Consider the following 16,825-nt stretch of genomic DNA (forward strand, 5'->3'; position numbering starts at 1 on the left):
TTTGCCTCTTCAATATGACACAGCTTCATCTTCCTTTCACTGCATACAATCTTCACAATTGGCCTGGCTGTTTCTGTTCGTGCCTGTTCGGTCTGAGATAACTGAAATTTATGTTTTGACCGTGATACATCCATATTAGCCTAGGTCCCACCGTCGGATCCTAGCTACACGTTCTCACGTTTGCTCTTGTTGTTCTTGCGATAACAGCTCCCCATACCAACAATCCTCATCAATCCCTCTTTTCTCACCCATAGGGGTCATATTACTTTCCAAACATGGCATACACGGATGATGCCGTTAAGGCAAAGCTCTCTACTCTCAACGAGACCCAGGAAAGCATTGTTACTGTCGCTCAATGGGTCATGTTTCATAGGTACACTCTGAGATCTTTCGCTGTATGGTGACAACGCTAACCTGAACCTCTACTCATAGGCGACATGCCGATCGAACTGCGCAAATTTGGCTTCAAAAGCTTCGTGATGCGCAGCCCCCCTAAGCGACTAAGCCTTGTTTACCTCGCTAACGGTACGTGACACATCCGATTGCATTGCTGTTGCATCGACTAACTACTACCCAAAGAGGTCGCCCAACAATCGAAAGCTCGAGGAAGGGGCGAATTTTTGGATGCATTTGCGCCGGTGAGTCGCTGTGATCGTATTCGGAAAGTTCGAGGGTCAGGATTGACAAGAACATAGATCATCGCCGAGGCCTCGGCCACGGCATACAGAGGCTCCTCGGTGGATATCCAAGGGAAACTACGTCGGGTGATTGAAGTATGGAGGCAGCGCAATGTATTTGACGTACCAGTACTCGATGCGATCGATGCCCGTGTGAACGGTAAGTTCCTTTGTATTACTTCGGGGCAGCTTGCACCAGGTTTCTGACTTTTAGTCCCGATTCTAGATATCGACAAGACGCGGTCTACAACCAAGAAGCAACCTCTCGGTGGCTCTTTTTTCAAGGACGCTTCGAGCGGATCGACTCCATCCGAACTCCAGCCGCTGGTCCCCTTGCAAGTCGCCCTCACCAAATCTGCCGTGTACTCGAATACCTCGTCCACGACTGCAAACGCGGAGTTCGCAAAGCTTCAGAACCCCGAAGATCAACCACTGCCTCCCGTTCATGCAGCCCGCCTCAGCTCCTTGCTCAAGACCCTCGCCAATGCCGAAAGCTCTGTCTCGGAGGTGATCAAGTCTCGAAGGGCCTTGATTGAAGGGCTTGAGAAGCTTCTTGCGACGAACCGCACGCAACTCGCAAAGGAAGAGACCATGGCCGCTGAGTTGACTGAGAAAAAGGCACAAACAGAATCCAAGAGGCGCGATGTCGAGGATGCAATCGTTCGCGGCTTCACGGACGAGAGCGCGGGTGGTCAAAATCAAGGCGGCGATGGTGGAGATTACGCCCGACCTGAGGTCGAAGCATTGACTCCTCCTCCGGTGGAAGCTCTCACCCCAGTGGGATCACCCAAACCGGCGCAGGCACATGTACGGGCTAACCATGGTCCCTTCTCAGAAGAGCCATCCGTTCACTCGCCTGACGCCCTTGTCATTCCCCATATGGGTCAGCCTGACAATGGAGCTTCCTTCCCAGATCCATCTGATCTCTCACCTGGTGGAGATAACGACTTTGACCTGAGCAATGGTGCAGCCAAACGGCGCAAAGTGGTCCATGGCGAGGAGGATTATGCAGAGTTCGCGAATGAGGATTTGGATGCGGATGTCGCAGAGCTGATCGCACAACAAGGGCAGCAATGAGCATAGGCGGAGGCTTATCGCACTTCATTTCTCTCGCACTTTACCTGCACGCAGGAGCTTTTCGTTTTGCTTCAAGTTTTTTACTATTCGTTCTAAATGGTTCGCGCGTAGTACATACTGCGTATTTCTGTGCCTACTAGGTAGGGATGATGATCTCGTGAAAATAGTACTACAATATCCAATGGAAGTTTTCCACTTGTGATAATGCCTCTATACTTTGTTCCAAGGTTCCCTGTAATATGCCTACTAGCTAGGTACCTATTAAGGAGTTCTAGTAAACGTAAGTATGGCTAAGGACGGACTGGGGGTATCATAATGATACAAGAGTCATCCGGCGCTTCTCTATTAACTATGGTATGAAGAACTTCAAGTTGAAGAATGATATCGTTATCGAAATATGTCCGGGTCCATCCATCTGTCTCTGGCAAATCGCCTTGACGATGAATGCCTTCTAAGACGATCCACCGATGCTATAACAGTGCGAATATTGTTCGAACTTTCATCATCAGGTGGCGGTGGAGATGGCGCGCTGCTTTTCTTCGGCTTAATGACTAAAAGGATGATCAATCCTATCACCACAATTGCCAAGAGCAACATCGCCTTCCGCTTGGTGGTCCGTCGTTGATAATTAGTGGCCTGTGAAGTTAGAACAGTTCTGGCCGACTGAAGACACCTGGAAAGAGTGGCATTGGATAGAAGTAAACTTACCACTTTGAGCTCCGTATCTGCGGACTTGACATCAGTATTCATTTTTTCGACATTGTAGTCGATACGATCGAGCATGGTTCCTTGGTCGATGATCATGCTTTGAAGTTCGCGGAAGATGTCGGACAGCTCGATGATACCCTTGGCAATATCATTGATTTCCCGCTCGCGTTGCGCAATCGCGGCATCGTTTACGCCCGCTTGTCGTTGCGAGGTCTGCATCAACATTGTCTGCGAGAAAGATTTGTCTGCGTCCGACTCCATCAGAGAGGGATCTGTATACGGGTTTTGGGCGGGCGTAGGTGCGCTATCGAATGGCGTTGAGATCCCATCCAGGTCTCGGAGTTCTGCAAGGTACATCGTCAGTCAGCAGTAGCTCCCGAGTATATGAACAGGGCAAGCTGAGAGGAGAACAAGGGGATGACGCCGCGGGGGGGGTGGAAGGAATCCATACTTCTCAAATAAGTGCTTTGTTTCTTCCGGAACCTGGCACTGGCTTCCTGGACCCTTTGCGCCAAGGAGATCTGGATATTCTTCGCCATGGTCTCCTCGCCGCTCGTGACACCAGGCTGTTCGCGAACCATCGTCTCAATCCGCTGGATAGCCTTCTGGCAATCGTGGAAGCTCCGAGTAATATCCTGCGTCAGACGCTCGATTGTGCCTTCGTCCTTTCTGCGTACATCTTCGTCTCCGAACCCAGGCAGTAGGTGCTTCTGATGCAACTTGTCCAGTTCCGAAGACTTCTGCGCAATATCGGCCAAGTACTCAGAAACTTCCTCCTGTACATCGACCCAGCGCGGCGGAAGCAGATCCATCTCAATAACCATGTCGCCATCTTCTTCGAAGCCGCCCGTCTCGGAGATCAGGCGACGACTCTCCTCCGGCTGGGACGTATCGAAGCCATTGGAGGGGCCGCCAAAACGGGGCTTTTTGGAGGGGTGGTGTGCAAATGATTGCCGGTAGGAGATATAGCTATTAGAAGATGCAATCGGTTAGTATCGCGAGTCATGCTGTAGCTGCGAGGGTCGGGGCCTAGCTGTCGGGGTAATGTGTACAGGTTGGTGCGATCCCGCCACATCGTGGCTATGGGGTAGTGAGAGAGGCGGGCGAGAGGGGTTTATTGAGGGAGTAGTGTCGTATAAGCGAATATCATTATCGGTGGGCGGTGTTGTCGCATTCGACGGGGTGAATGGCGATGAGGTCAATCTGGAGTTGAACGGGGCTTGAATGAGCCGCGATTGGAAAGCTCCCGTTCTGTCCGCTCCGCCGTATTACCCCGTCATTACCGGGCTGTGCTCACCAATTCTGCCTGTATATTTGGTATGGCCTGTATAGGTCAGATGGGCTATCGACTATGCCACAGAACTTGAAGATTTGTATGTACCCCGTAGTAGCTAGTATGTTCATGAGTATATTGCAAGCACACCAACTAATGAAACTCTATTATTTGCACCGGACGAAGTCACAGCCGCGGAAAGCGCCTCTAGACACGTATCCGAGCTTATGGTCTCTAAAAGAAAACAGTCTAGCCGTGTGACCACTTGAATGACCTGAATGATCGATGAGGTTCTCGTTCTGATTTGCTCACCCCGTATAGGTTCGTCCGGGGATCGGGGCGGAGCTGAGTGATGCTTGTGATGAGAGGTTCGTTCAGGTTCATGGGACTAGTGAACCAGGTAGAATGCCCGCCGGCGCTGCCAACTGAAACGACCTGAACTTGAGTAGGAATGATATCTGATTATATACTAGTGCTACTAGCAGTCGAAGCCCCATAGCAGTACTAGTAGCCGTAGCGTTGTATATTTGTTTTTTTTTTACAAATTTTCAGTTATATTATTATAAGCCCTAGAGGTCGCCGGGCGGTGTTGGCTCTCTTTTCTTTCCTCTGCTTGCCCAGGTGTTACTTACCTAGCTACTAAATACTACTCGTAGGTATCACTCACCTGCTAGTGGGCATCTCATTGCGATTTACCTAGGATCAAACGTACATTACAATTCACACCGTGACCCAGAATGTTGGGGTGGGACCCCTGTCATGGTATTAAGCAAGTTCTATTTAGGGACCAGATCTACTAACCGAGTGATCCATCACTTCTTTGGTTCGGGTTCTCCACCGAGATATATGTGCCTGGAAATGATCCAATCAGTGTTGATGGTTGATAGAGGGAGTCGCGTCGTGGGAGCAGACCTCGACAACCTTGGAATGCTGTGTAACCTCGGTCAACAAGTGACACAGGCACGCACTCAGGGCGTATCTGAAACAGCTATTGCCATGTGGTCCCTACGTGCCGTCTATCTGGTACCCAAGTAGGTTGAATTTTTTGTTGGAAATACTTGGAACAGTACATGAATAGCATAGAAAAACCTAGTCGCCTAGAGACTTTTTGAAGCACTCCATCGAAGAAAAAACAATCAAGTTCAAAGTTTAGAGTACCGGGAACGGCCCGAAAGTCGGTGTGGTCTTGCACCTGGTCTCTCCACCCTGCCGCAGATGCAAATGCCATGCATTGCTCCAGGGCTCCGTATATATGCGCGGCTAATACGGGCTGCTTCCCAGTGCACGAGCCGCGTGAGCATTTCTCCGTGATACGGGTGAAGAGTGGTTGCAGGTGAACACGTGTATGATATCATATCGCAACGCATCGCGTGCATAAGTTTCAACGGCCAGCCTTATATACCTAGGTAAGTTCACTTCAAATTCTTAGTCTTTCTTCTCAAGTTCATGCTAGATGGACCCGATATTCTCCAGTTTAACCTTCAAATTGCTATTTATCTTACAACATAATGAGGTTCAGTCGATCCGATGAAGAGAATGAGCCCCTCATATCCCTACAGAGCAAAGGCCCTTGTACTTTGAGCCCTACCAGTATCGGTTATGACGATGATATGGGCGGGACGGGCCGATTTTTTGAATCAAACTGGGCGCGCTTTCGCCAACCCTCGGTATGCCACAGACTGCCTGTGCTGCTTCCAGAAATGATAACTTGCGGGCTATGGCTAACATGACTATATTGTAGCCAGCATGGATCATCTGCCTCTATTCCATTTACGTTATGGTTTTTGGCATCTTGACTGTCCCCGAGCTCAACTCAATATTCGTTTTGATATGTCACCAGCAATATTCCGAGTCAGAAAACAATTTGAAGAATCCCATAGGGCAATCGGAAAGCAAAGGCCCGGATCTTTTCAAGGAGCTTAATAATTGTCTTGGCAACGAGCATGCACAAGTCCAACTATCGCAGTTTTTACTCTACAGCGAAATGACGTCCGGTCTTCTCGGTGCCCTTTCGACGCCAATATTGAGCTCTCTATCGGATCGGATCGGTCGCAGGCGAATCCTTGCTTGTACCGCAGTAGGTCCGCTTATAAAAGAAGTCTTGCTTCTCTTTCTGCTATGGTATCCCGATTCTATAGATGTCTACTGGCTTCTCGTTGGATACGCCATTGAGGGCCTCAGTGGTGGGCTTATAGTCTCGATAAGCACGTCGCAAGCATATATTGCCGATCTCGTTCCTCTTAAAGACCGTGCAAAACTATTTGGCTATCTACAAGCTGGCTTATTCTGCACTTTGGTACTAGGTCCTATCATTGCGGGTGTGCTCCTTACAACTTTCGGCTCTTTCCAATTCATATTTGAGATCGCTGCTTGCAGCCATTTACTGCTCGTCTTGACCTTCAGCTTTATCCTGCCGGAATCACGCCAGAAGCATTCCACTGGCAGTCACATGGCTGATACAGAGCAGCGCTCAGGCGAAAGCACAATTCAGTCGATATGGTCATCGTTCGAGTCGATTCGTGGATCAAGTATCTCACGACGAAGAAACATGGCTGTTCTAGCCTTTGTGGATTTTGTCGTCTTTGGTATTTACCTAGGCATCTCCCCGCTTCAACTGGCGTATCCAGGATATCTATTCCACTGGACACCAGCCATACAAAGTGTAGTGATGGCCTTGACATCATCTTGGAGTGTCCTCGTCCTAATAGTGATATTCCCCACGGCAATGATGCTTGTGCGTCGGTGTGACAGGCAGGCTTCCGGTATCCCTCTGCTAAAATTTGGAGAAATGGGTGCTATTAAATTCTGCCTAATGCTCCAGGTCCTGGGTTACATTGGCATTTCTTTAGCTCCGACCCCTGGCGCTTTCATTATCTCGTCTCTAGTTGTTGCATCCTCTGCTCCTATATCTCCTCTTTTAACATCATGTCTCACCGCGTACGTGTCCGATGACCAAATAGGACAGCTACTTGGAATTTTGAGCTTTCTACATGCGATTTCCCGGATTGTCATGCCTGCTGTGATGAATGCCATTTACAGCAGGACCGTGGGTATTTTACCAGCGCCGCTTTTCATAGTTCTGGCAATCTTTCAGGGCGTTTCATTACTGGCAACAATGGGGGTCAAAGCAAATGTTGTTAATTAGTTCAACAAGAATAAACACCCAGTCTTAATTTTTTTCTTCAATCTTGCTGAAACATTCATATAAATGGGTGAATATTGGTAAGCGAAGCTTGGTAAGCCGCCCTTGAGCAATACGAAAGCTGCGACTAACTTCTTCATCTAGTGGAAAGTTTGATTGTATACTAGTTTCCGAGATCTTTAAACTCCAAGCACTTGAGTCATCTCGACTATTTTTTGATGCAGAATAACAACCTCGATGGAGTATCTAGAGGCAAACAACTTATTAAATATCTCTCTATAAGAAGCAAGCTACTGCATCATTGGCTCAGAGTAATTTAATATAGGTGAACAGATTTTGCAAAAAGCGGCCGTTAGGAGAAGTCCAATAAATAGGATCTTCGACCGTTCACCCGAAGCAAAATATTATTTGTTTCCCTATAATGCATCGATGATACTATTTCTTCTTTCCATGTGTTAGCACTCCGATCTGCGGGGTCCGGACTCATTCCGGCCGTGTCGGCGTCGGAATAGGGCTAGTCCAAGGCTCGTGACGTAACCATCCATGGGTGGATTGTCTCCTTAAGCTGTCATCGCATTGGAGGCCTAGTTCGGAAATATTTTTGTATTTTGTCTTGTAGCCACGTCGGTCAAATCGATTTATAGCAAATGCTGATTTCAAAGCGGGGACTTGAAACGGGAATTGATCGCTGAAGTACTATGTATGCGTCTCATTGGAGCCTAGGAAGGCTTGTTTCCCCAGCTCTCGGGTCTAGGCAGCACCAGTCACCGTTCATTGAGAGTAAGCCATGGAGGCTGAGCATCTATCTCCGAACTTACAGGGGTAGCGTATTGCCCATGAGTCATGATGAATTTGTAATAAGAGATTCTAAAGTGCTTATTTAAAGAATAGTTATCTCTGGTTGAAGATTTGTACCATTACCTCCAAGTTGCTTCATTCCTCTCTCATTACGATTGATACTGCTTGACTTACAAGCATTCAAGTTCACCACCCAAAAAAAGCCTATCTATCCCTCTGATATAACAATTATAATGGCCGGCGCCGGTTCCCTTCAACGATCAACGGATGGCCCAGCCCCACGCACAGATGTGCAAGTCGCAAAGGATGCGTGGAAATTTGTCCAGCGAAAAGTTCAGAAACATCGCAGCCAACCCTCGATACCCGACGAAGATTTACACAAAACGATCTCCCAAGAGTCGACCATGAGCAAAGCAAATACTCTCGTTGTTTCATCTGACGACCAACCAGTCAAGAAGACTGAAAATTGAAATACGACAAGTTAGATTGAAGAGAGGGAAAGAGAGCTTGCCAGTAATTGGGGACTTGGAGACTGAGATCTTGGAAGTCTTGGTTCCTAGAATTTGCAACATTGCAAGAATTTATGGGTTTATTTGAATGGTTATGGGTTTAATGTGGTGCCCTTTGGAGTTTTTTCCTTCTTTTATCAATAATCTACCTAGGTATCCGCTATGTATACTATTGTCGGCTTGATCTGCATGTTGGTGGGGTTAAAAGGACTCCACCAGGACTTGAAAAGCGACAATGTTGGAACGCTATCTTCTTCAATATCTGAGGCCGCTAATGTACAAATGGATCATGATTCAATGTATATGTACTAAATTTCTATAATGAGTTCTGAGTTCTGAGTCACCGGAACTTGAATGGCTCTGATGATTAGCATTGATGTATTCTTTTTCTCTTGGGATGGCGTCAACTACGGAGTGGTACTCCAAAGGAGGTTACCTATGGGAGCCCACCATTCAGCCCTACCCTCGGCAAAAGTAGGAAAAAAGGCAGGGGGGAGGAGATGAGGTCCGGGGCTTGAGCCCTGGCCTTGGACTTGGCCTTGGACTTGGATATGTACTTGGGGCCTAGCCGAGTACCCCTCCGTGGCGAGTGGCAGCATCATGCTTTCCGTGGGGAGTAGACAGGGTCAGCTGCGGGGCCGATAGCACCACCAGGCTCGAATCCGCAGGGGTAAGGTACGACCTTCATCTGCAGTCATGGTTCTTGGCTGGTGCTAGCGGGGCGAGCAAGACCAAACACCAAGCTTTTGTTCGATCCGCCGGGTGTCGTCAGCTGAAGGAGTGTTTCGAACACAGCCAGGCTGGGTAGAGCCACGAGGAACAGTGAGATGGGATGATGGTGGGGGCCAAGAAGTAGGGGAGCTGTCAATACAGCATGTTAGATAGTGAGTACGAAGTACGGAGTAAAAGTAAAAGTAGTAAGTTAAGTTTACTTAATGTACTCCGTAGTTAACTACTCAAAGTACAGATGAAAGGTCTGGCTGACCGCTTGGTCACTCACTGGCTGTGATTGGCCACTTGTTGAGTTCTGCCACTTCCGTAAGGCTGGCTTTCCCCTTAACTTCCTCCCCGCCAGAAACTCCATCGACCCCTCCCCTCTCTCTCCCCTTCTGTTTTCTTTCCCCCTTTTGCAAATCCCTCCAGATCTAGCAAACATGGTATGCTTCTATCCTCCCTTTTCTCCTTGTCGCTCTCTATCTATCCTGCATCGCGGAATGGAGAGACTTCCTCCTCTCAAAGCACTCCCCCGCACCCGCGGGACAGACACTGTTGTCCTGTTTTGTTGACTGACGCCGCCATCGCATCTTTCTAGGCCGATTCTCTCACCGAAGAGCAAGTTTCCGAGTATAAGGAGGCATTCTCCCTCTTTGTGAGTAATCCAACCTCCGAATTGAATTGTGAGCGTGGGACCATTTAGGCTGACGGGTTATCTTGTGATCGACAGGACAAGGATGGCGATGGTAAGTACGGCCCATGCTGAACATCCCGTGCCCTTTTCACGGGCGGCATTTCCCTTGCGCTTGTATTCTATCAAATAATCGTTGAACCCGGCTAAAACTATTTGCGATCTGTAGGAGAAATCACCACCAAGGAGCTTGGCACCGTCATGCGCTCCCTCGGCCAGAACCCCTCCGAGTCTGAGCTGCAGGATATGATCAACGAGGTCGATGCCGACAACAACGGTACCATTGATTTCCCCGGTACGCTCCCCCAATCCGTTTATCTATTCCTCCGATTGTCTGCTCTCCTCCGACCGCCACAAAAATTTCAATATTGACATGCGCCTACAGAGTTCCTCACCATGATGGCCCGTAAGATGAAGGACACCGACTCCGAGGAGGAGATCCGTGAGGCCTTCAAGGTCTTTGACCGCGATAACAACGGTTTCATCTCCGCCGCTGAGCTGCGTCACGTCATGACCTCCATCGGCGAGAAGCTGAGCGACGATGAGGTTGACGAGATGATCCGCGAGGCCGACCAAGACGGCGATGGACGTATCGACTGTACGAATGCCCTCCCTCCCTCCACCCCACGCCATGCTGCAACCCTCGAAAACCTACTAATCCAATATTCTATTAGACAACGAGTTCGTCCAGCTCATGATGCAAAAATAAACTTCCACGTCGCCATGTGTTCTCCGTCTTTAGCTGAAATCGCGATTTTCTCAACGAGGATGTTTCTCTACCTTTTCTTCTCTTATTGTCTTCCAGCTCAGTTCCCGATACTATCTCTGTAGTCTATGCCTTTTTACTGGGCTATGGATTTGATTCTTCATGATCAAGCGTACACTTTGGAATGCAGGTAGCGAGGTATCGGGTTAAGATCGGGCCGTGGGGTGGGCTGCGTTTCATCATACATATGTGAATTGATATTCAATTTCTCACATCTATCAAGGTATATGCTGCTACTCTTGAGTTCACCGACACAACCGTGTGGGAATGTAAACAACGTAGACAATTAAACGCTCACTATATGCCCCAATCACCGGTTGAACCGTAAAACCTCCATATACTGCCTCGCCACATCGGCCCCAGCCTGTGGATCAGGATTATCTTCAGCGGAACCAGAAAGTCCACCCCGATTATTCCTCGCGCCCTTGATCTTCACCAATCGCTCCTTGACTTCACTCCCAATGCCAGGAACAAGAATCGCCTCTCTAGCCCCCTCAACCCCAACCCGGCCCCAAAACTCGCGAATCAGCAACGCCGTCGCCGCAAACTCAGCATCAACATCGCTCTCCTCCAGCACAGACAAAGACACATCGACGCCGGAGTCTGTCTCCCCATTAACATCCGAGACAACAGCCCCATCCAGAGAATCAATCACCGAAGGTCCACGCCACTCGATCTCAACGACCGTCCCCCGAACACGATTCGTCGGATAAGTCTGTCGCACATCGCCCAGTCGCACACGGAAATCGCCGATATCGTAGAACACGCCGTTCTGAACGACGACGGTTAATCGGTGGCACCAGAAGGGCTGGCAAGCGTAGGTGAAATGCTGGAACAGAGTTGTGTACGAGGAGTGCGGAACCGTTGTCATTAGCATGGACGAGGTATTACTAGTCGTGGTACTATCATTCGCACTCCCCGGCGCAACCGGAGTAGCAGCGGGCGAGGGCGAAGAGGCGTTAGGTATGTTGAACGGTTGCTCTGCTGGCTCGGAGGTATATATAAAGCCGTGATTGTGGTAATGGCTCAGTGAGAGAAATTGCATATACCGTGGCTTTGAGGGGCGCTGGTTTGGACCCGAGGACGCGGGTAATAGACCTGGTGTGTCACGCATGAGCTTCTGCTCTAGTGTCCACCGGCCTAGTTGGATGAGGTCTTCATCTGGGAAGGACGAGCGGAGACGTTCTGTTATGTTTCCCAGGGCTGTTGAGGCGTTTGGGTGTGCTGGGATGAAGTAGACCCTTTGGATTGTCAGTTCGATCACGGTGTGTATAGTGTGGTATTCCTGTTGGGTTTATTTACCCTGTGATTGGCATTTTGTGTGTATAGGTCTGCGTTCGCAGGAATTTATATAGACCACGGGGTTGTGATCAGATGCCCAGGTGCTGGTGCTCTGGCCTGGCCTGACGATTGACCTGCCCAAATGGGGAGCTTTGAGGTCGAATGTTCTTCAAGTTTGACTTCGGCTAGAGTTGAGCTCTCGCTATATTACTACCAGTACCAGTCCAAGCCTTTGCTTTTATTCAACGGTGAGCTGAGCAGACTCGGATAACAGAGGCCTGGTTGGTCAATTCAAGGTTATTGCCAATTGCTATCAATCCCAGATATGAAGCGATTTATGCAGTAAATACTCCGGATCCTAGTGCATATTAGTATGGAATCCTTCTTAACAAGCAGATGGAGGATATACCAGCCCAGCTTTGTGCAGTAATTCAGTGTCTTTGATTGAGTGATTGGTTCAAGGGAACACAGATTAACGACCGGCAGAAAGTCAGGCATCATTTCCGCCTCAGCTATCCGGCCTGAATTATTGGGCAGAATATGTACCTAGTTAGGCGGTGTGGGTTTGTATAGATGGCATGGCCATTAGGAGTAGTGGGAGATAATAGAAAGAGGAGAGCACATACGGGCTGTTCTGAAGAGAAATGGCGTCTGTATTACTTTCTCTGCTCGACTCAATTTGGACTAGGTTTATTATAAATCGTTTTGAGTATCATAGCACTAGTCTGCGAGCCCCCACTACACTTGGTAGACAACTTCGAAGCTTGACGTGAATGGTAAATCCAATGTGTCCCAAGTTGAATGCTATAAAATGCAACTTCTTTGTACAAAACTCCAAGTTGTTTGCCAACCGAGCCCAGATAATGCATGCCCATGCCCAACCATAACACCTTGAAAGATGTGCCCACAACAACTCCAAAGTGATATCTCAAAAATGCTAATGACGAATGAAGAAGAAAGAAAAAAGAGCACCAATAAAACGCTAGAAGAAGTCCTGCTCAACTAGCCATTGCGAATCCATGGCATAAGCAACAAGATCCGCCGCACAGCACATATCTTCATGTCCATGTTCCAGGTCAAGAAGATTAAGAACCGTTTCCATTCTACCCTCTAGCACCTGCTTAAGCTTTGCAATTCTGCTCTGCAGGCCCTTGCTCTGGTGCTCCTTAACAAGAGCAGCACTGCCAGCATGCTCTTGCGTCTTAGCTGGCTTAGAATTATCCAGCGCTCGGTTGGTTGTCTTCCGATTAGGCGAACATGGCGCAAGTGCTTGCCGCTGAGACTGAGTAGGAGGTACAGATACTACAGCCTCTGGCTTGCGGTTCTTGAGGAGATTCTTGAGGAGAAAGAGTAGCCAGACCAAGTTTGTCCGAGGCGCATACTCTGACCAGATCCCTGGGATATCTTTGATCTTTTCCGTTTGCGAGGGATCTCCCGTGTAGACTGTTGCGCGCATGCTGCCAAATAGTGTTAGAATAATAGCAGCGAACAATGGGATATGGGAGCAAACACATACTATCTGTACGTATTACGCAGCAGGATTTCATCCTCGTCTTCACCGATCGCATCGAAGATTTGCTTCTTATCCAAGTCCGAAGAAGCAATCTCGACCACACCTTCAGGGTCATCAGGCAGATCGGCCAAGCGGAGTTCAGCACGCGAGAGCGAGTAGTCGATTATGGTGGTCTCGATAGAGCTAGTGCCGAAGCCACTAGGAGAAGATTGTCGCACAGCATCCAGATCCGAGGGGGGGCTCCATAGAACCATCTGGCCTAGTCGACCGAATACAAACATTTCCAAGATGAAGATCGCGATGCTAAATCAGGGTTAGTACGAATTCGCTGATTCACTCGCCGTATTGAAACTCACCTCAAACATCGCATATTCCTCAGCACGGGCAAGAGCCATAGTAACGCCCCAAAAGATATCATAGATTTGGAAAATCGATGACCAAGAGAATTTCTCCAATTCACACCCCGCATCGTCCATCTCCACAATCGCCCACAACTGCGTATCCGCATACGACTTCTTACTAGAGGGATCAGGATTCAAACAGTCGTTCTTCGTCTCCTTATAATGGTCCCACGCTTTCTGGAAGGTCTCGGGGAATCGACCCTGTACAACATGAATCTCTCTGAAGCGCGCGAACCCGGGGATTGGATCAAGGTATTTAAGCATCTTCGCCTCGGCAGCAATTTCCTCAATAGAAGTGAATTTCTTCGAGCCGGGCCCTCGTGGCGCATTCAAGGGGACGACCTTGAAGACGCCATCTCCGTATGCTCGCAGTTTTGCCAATTTTGATTTCGAGACCATCGGTCGCTCACCCTCCTCGTGTAAATGCAGTTTGTAGACTTCGCCATAGGATCCTTCGGCTAATTTTGCGACGTGGAACATCTTCGTTGATTTGGACGCCCACGAGCCGAACCTTTGAATGCTTTGTGATGCGATTGGAGATAGGGATTCGTTGAGGATTGGGCGAACGTAGGCGTTGATTTTGGGGTCGTGGATGAATCCAGATGATCTCCGGCCAGCAGAGGTCTTCTTAGTAGATCGCTTTTCCTGGGAGAGATTGTTGGGCTTAGGTACTGCCTTTTTGGGTGTTTTTTGCGCGTCCGCTTCTTCGGGGGAAACCCGGACCTCCACCATTTTCTCGTATCGCTTCATCTCTGATATCTTTTCGGCGGGGTACTCGGTCGGAATATCCATAGACGGGAGCGTAGAATGGAAATCAGCGGTCATAGATGGTGGGTCGTTAGGGTGTTGGATTTTCGAATCCTCTTCCAGATCTTCTGCTGCTACCTCCTCATTCTGTGACGTCTCTACCTCTTGCGCTGCAGAAACTGGCTCCTCGTTGATGGTTATTTCAGCCAGCTTGGATTGGACGGCCTCGACAGTCGCATCAACAGCCTTGCGTGTCTCCCTCGCTGGGCTTTTTTGATCAAAGACTGCCCTGGGCGCATTGTTTTTCCGCTTCCCGTATACTCTTCTCTGAGCGACCGTTCTCGTAGTGGGTTTCCGAGTCTCCATGATTGTCGTTGTGGTCCGCAGATGGAGGAAAGTGGGAGGGTCGGCAAGGTCGTTGGGTCGCTGTCTGATTTGGGATGCGGTATAATTAGGCGAGAAGTGCCGGCAGATGGCGAGAAGAAGCGCTGAACCAAGGGAGTTGACGTAGGTTGGCACTCGATGCTTTTCCCGCCGACCATATTGACGTTTGTCCGAATAGGACTAGCGGCCCGTTACCGCGGTGAGCCATTCTTGCACCGGGCCAATCAGCGTCCCCTTCATATATGGACATATGTACACGCTACACAAGGCTGTAAACGATTGTCTGCGCACTATGATTGAATGTGGTCTTAGCCTTTTTGTTAACGTAGAGTCTAAGACCTATAATTCCTAATTTCCGACTCATTTAGGTTGAACTGAGGTGAGATCTCTCCTAGATCTGCTCTTTGAGTCATCTATTCGAGGTTATTTACGGATCCGGACCATCGCAATTTGACCACTTGCTCTTTTTACCATGCCAAGGTAGAATTATTGCTTTATTTTGTTTCGGCTTTCTAGTCGGGCATTACTAGGAATGATCAACTTGAATGTTTTCGTAGAAGCCACCACCAGTGGCAGGACGGAATCGGAAGGATGAAATCGAAACGGGGAATTACTACTAGTACTAGTATACTTCTGCTGAGGTGTGAGACAACCTTGGAACTTCCTGAGGTCATTTTCAGTTCTACTTCCTTACCTTGGTATGAGAACCTTGAAACCGACCACAATTCACCCCAAAACAACTTCAATCTAAGACGAGCACGAAGTCTCTCATGTCCTTTCTCCTCTCTTTCCTCCCTTCTCCCTTTTCTTCTACCTACTTAGGTAGGTACTAGTTCTATTAACACCGCAGCCATTGGGCGGGAATCGAGCCTCGAACACTTTCCAGCGCCAGCCAAGAAGAGCCAGATTATAGATCCGGAGGCGGCGCAGACCCAACAGGAGGAACGTGAGATGGCACAACCCTCCGCCCCACTTCGACATAGACTGGCACGACTGGCACGACTGGCACGACTCGAACGACTCGGACGATTCGGATAGAGAAGTTGAAAATTTGAAGATGCTACGCCCTAAATATACCCAGGCTAGTACTAAGCCACCTGGGCATTGACGGGACTGTTGGCAGGATTCTTTTTGCGTTTTGTTTCCATGTTTCCCAGCCCTGGAGGATGAAAATCTGGAGAGTAAACTTTGAACCTTCAAGTTGGAACCTACACCCTAATTACCTATGTATTAGTATTATTTGTATGGTGATATAGGTATTGTCTGTCGGTGGGAGCCGATGCGTTACGCGTCTCGCTCGCTTATTAGTACACTCAAGTATCCGGCAGTGACATTAATTTAGACTTCAACATAATACAAAACTACCGGAAGTTTGTGACGAGATATATCGAGCCGCGAAACATTCCCTTGGCAAGGTTGGGAAACGACTTCATCCTCCCCGCTGGCGGTGGACTATCCGGTAATGAGAGCCTCGCAACACTGGAGGACCACTGCGATGTAGGAGATATAAGCCCTGGAGGGGTGTCTTTTAGTTTGCCACTTTGTTTCGTTGCTTTTGTTTTCGATAATTTTCAATATTCGTTGGTGGTTTGTAGGTTCCTTCAACTGTACTCGATATTCCCCAGCAGAGATTCGGTTGGCTAGAGTAGATAATGGCCATCTGGATTGGCCATCTCATGCTTTTTACGGATTGAGATAGCATATTCCGGAATAAGGAGTATGTTTTTTTTTTTTTTACAAAAGTTTTCTCATTGGACCCACTTGGTTACTGGTGGACATGGCAAGTATGAAACCGCTATGCCGGTGATCTACGTTTGATATCCCTAGATAATGTTTCAGTAACAACGTCCCGACGGCAGAAAAGAAGATTTGAAGACTTGAAGAAGATCAAGTCATTTTCAAGTCTTTTCACCTCGACCCACTAGATCTGCGACGTCGCATTAGCACCATTTCCACCGATGGAGCCCCATCGTCATCGCCAACACCTGCTCGCGTGACGACAGAACGTGAGCGTTATATTCCGAACATGCATACTGTACATACATGTCGTCCAGGGCCGCAGCGGCCAATCAGCCGATCAAGCGCGAGGAGGAGAGCATCCCCCGCTATGATGAGACATGAGCGAGGACTGGGCGCGGGTGACC

General features: G+C 48.7%; 7 protein-coding genes across 7 annotated transcripts; 4 read left to right on the plus strand and 3 right to left on the minus strand.

Annotated features, from left to right (window-relative positions):
* Positions 1-275: 275 nt before the first annotated feature.
* On the plus strand, positions 276-1,754 carry N7533_005665 (uncharacterized protein; the record flags this gene model as incomplete). Its single annotated transcript, XM_057102315.1, has 5 exons — positions 276-336; positions 433-525; positions 580-638; positions 696-837; positions 904-1,754. 5 exons carry the CDS (start codon positions 276-278, stop codon positions 1,752-1,754), a joined length of 1,206 nt encoding a protein of 401 aa, XP_056961945.1.
* Positions 1,755-2,141: 387 nt separating this feature from the next.
* N7533_005666 (t-SNARE syntaxin TLG2) lies at positions 2,142-3,537 on the minus strand (the record flags this gene model as incomplete). The annotated part of the gene is made up of 4 exons (XM_057102316.1): positions 2,142-2,390; positions 2,463-2,806; positions 2,914-3,431; positions 3,515-3,537. The coding sequence occupies 4 exons, from the start codon at positions 3,535-3,537 to the stop codon at positions 2,142-2,144; spliced, it is 1,134 nt and encodes a 377-aa protein (XP_056961946.1).
* A 1,706-nt stretch (positions 3,538-5,243) lies between these two features.
* N7533_005667 (uncharacterized protein) lies at positions 5,244-6,880 on the plus strand (the record flags this gene model as incomplete). The annotated part of the gene is made up of 2 exons (XM_057102317.1): positions 5,244-5,402; positions 5,477-6,880. 2 exons carry the CDS (start codon positions 5,244-5,246, stop codon positions 6,878-6,880), a joined length of 1,563 nt encoding a protein of 520 aa, XP_056961947.1.
* A 1,028-nt stretch (positions 6,881-7,908) lies between these two features.
* On the plus strand, positions 7,909-8,145 carry N7533_005668 (uncharacterized protein; the record flags this gene model as incomplete). The annotated part of the gene is made up of 1 exon (XM_057102318.1): positions 7,909-8,145. One exon carries the CDS (start codon positions 7,909-7,911, stop codon positions 8,143-8,145), a length of 237 nt encoding a protein of 78 aa, XP_056961948.1.
* A 1,193-nt stretch (positions 8,146-9,338) lies between these two features.
* N7533_005669 (calmodulin) lies at positions 9,339-10,298 on the plus strand (the record flags this gene model as incomplete). The annotated part of the gene is made up of 6 exons (XM_057102319.1): positions 9,339-9,341; positions 9,497-9,553; positions 9,602-9,644; positions 9,759-9,884; positions 9,975-10,187; positions 10,264-10,298. 6 exons carry the CDS (start codon positions 9,339-9,341, stop codon positions 10,296-10,298), a joined length of 477 nt encoding a protein of 158 aa, XP_056961949.1.
* Positions 10,299-10,665: 367 nt separating this feature from the next.
* N7533_005670 (uncharacterized protein) lies at positions 10,666-11,671 on the minus strand (the record flags this gene model as incomplete). Its single annotated transcript, XM_057102320.1, has 2 exons — positions 10,666-11,596; positions 11,658-11,671. 2 exons carry the CDS (start codon positions 11,669-11,671, stop codon positions 10,666-10,668), a joined length of 945 nt encoding a protein of 314 aa, XP_056961950.1.
* Positions 11,672-12,618: 947 nt separating this feature from the next.
* On the minus strand, positions 12,619-14,663 carry N7533_005671 (uncharacterized protein; the record flags this gene model as incomplete). The annotated part of the gene is made up of 3 exons (XM_057102321.1): positions 12,619-13,093; positions 13,153-13,452; positions 13,513-14,663. 3 exons carry the CDS (start codon positions 14,661-14,663, stop codon positions 12,619-12,621), a joined length of 1,926 nt encoding a protein of 641 aa, XP_056961951.1.
* Between the last annotated feature and the right edge of the window lie 2,162 nt (positions 14,664-16,825).

Source organism: Penicillium manginii, assembly GCF_028828005.1.
Source record: "Penicillium manginii strain IBT 31320 chromosome Unknown utg000004l:1.0-7231830.0:1.0-7236170.0, whole genome shotgun sequence".
NCBI lineage: Eukaryota > Fungi > Ascomycota > Eurotiomycetes > Eurotiales > Aspergillaceae > Penicillium > Penicillium manginii.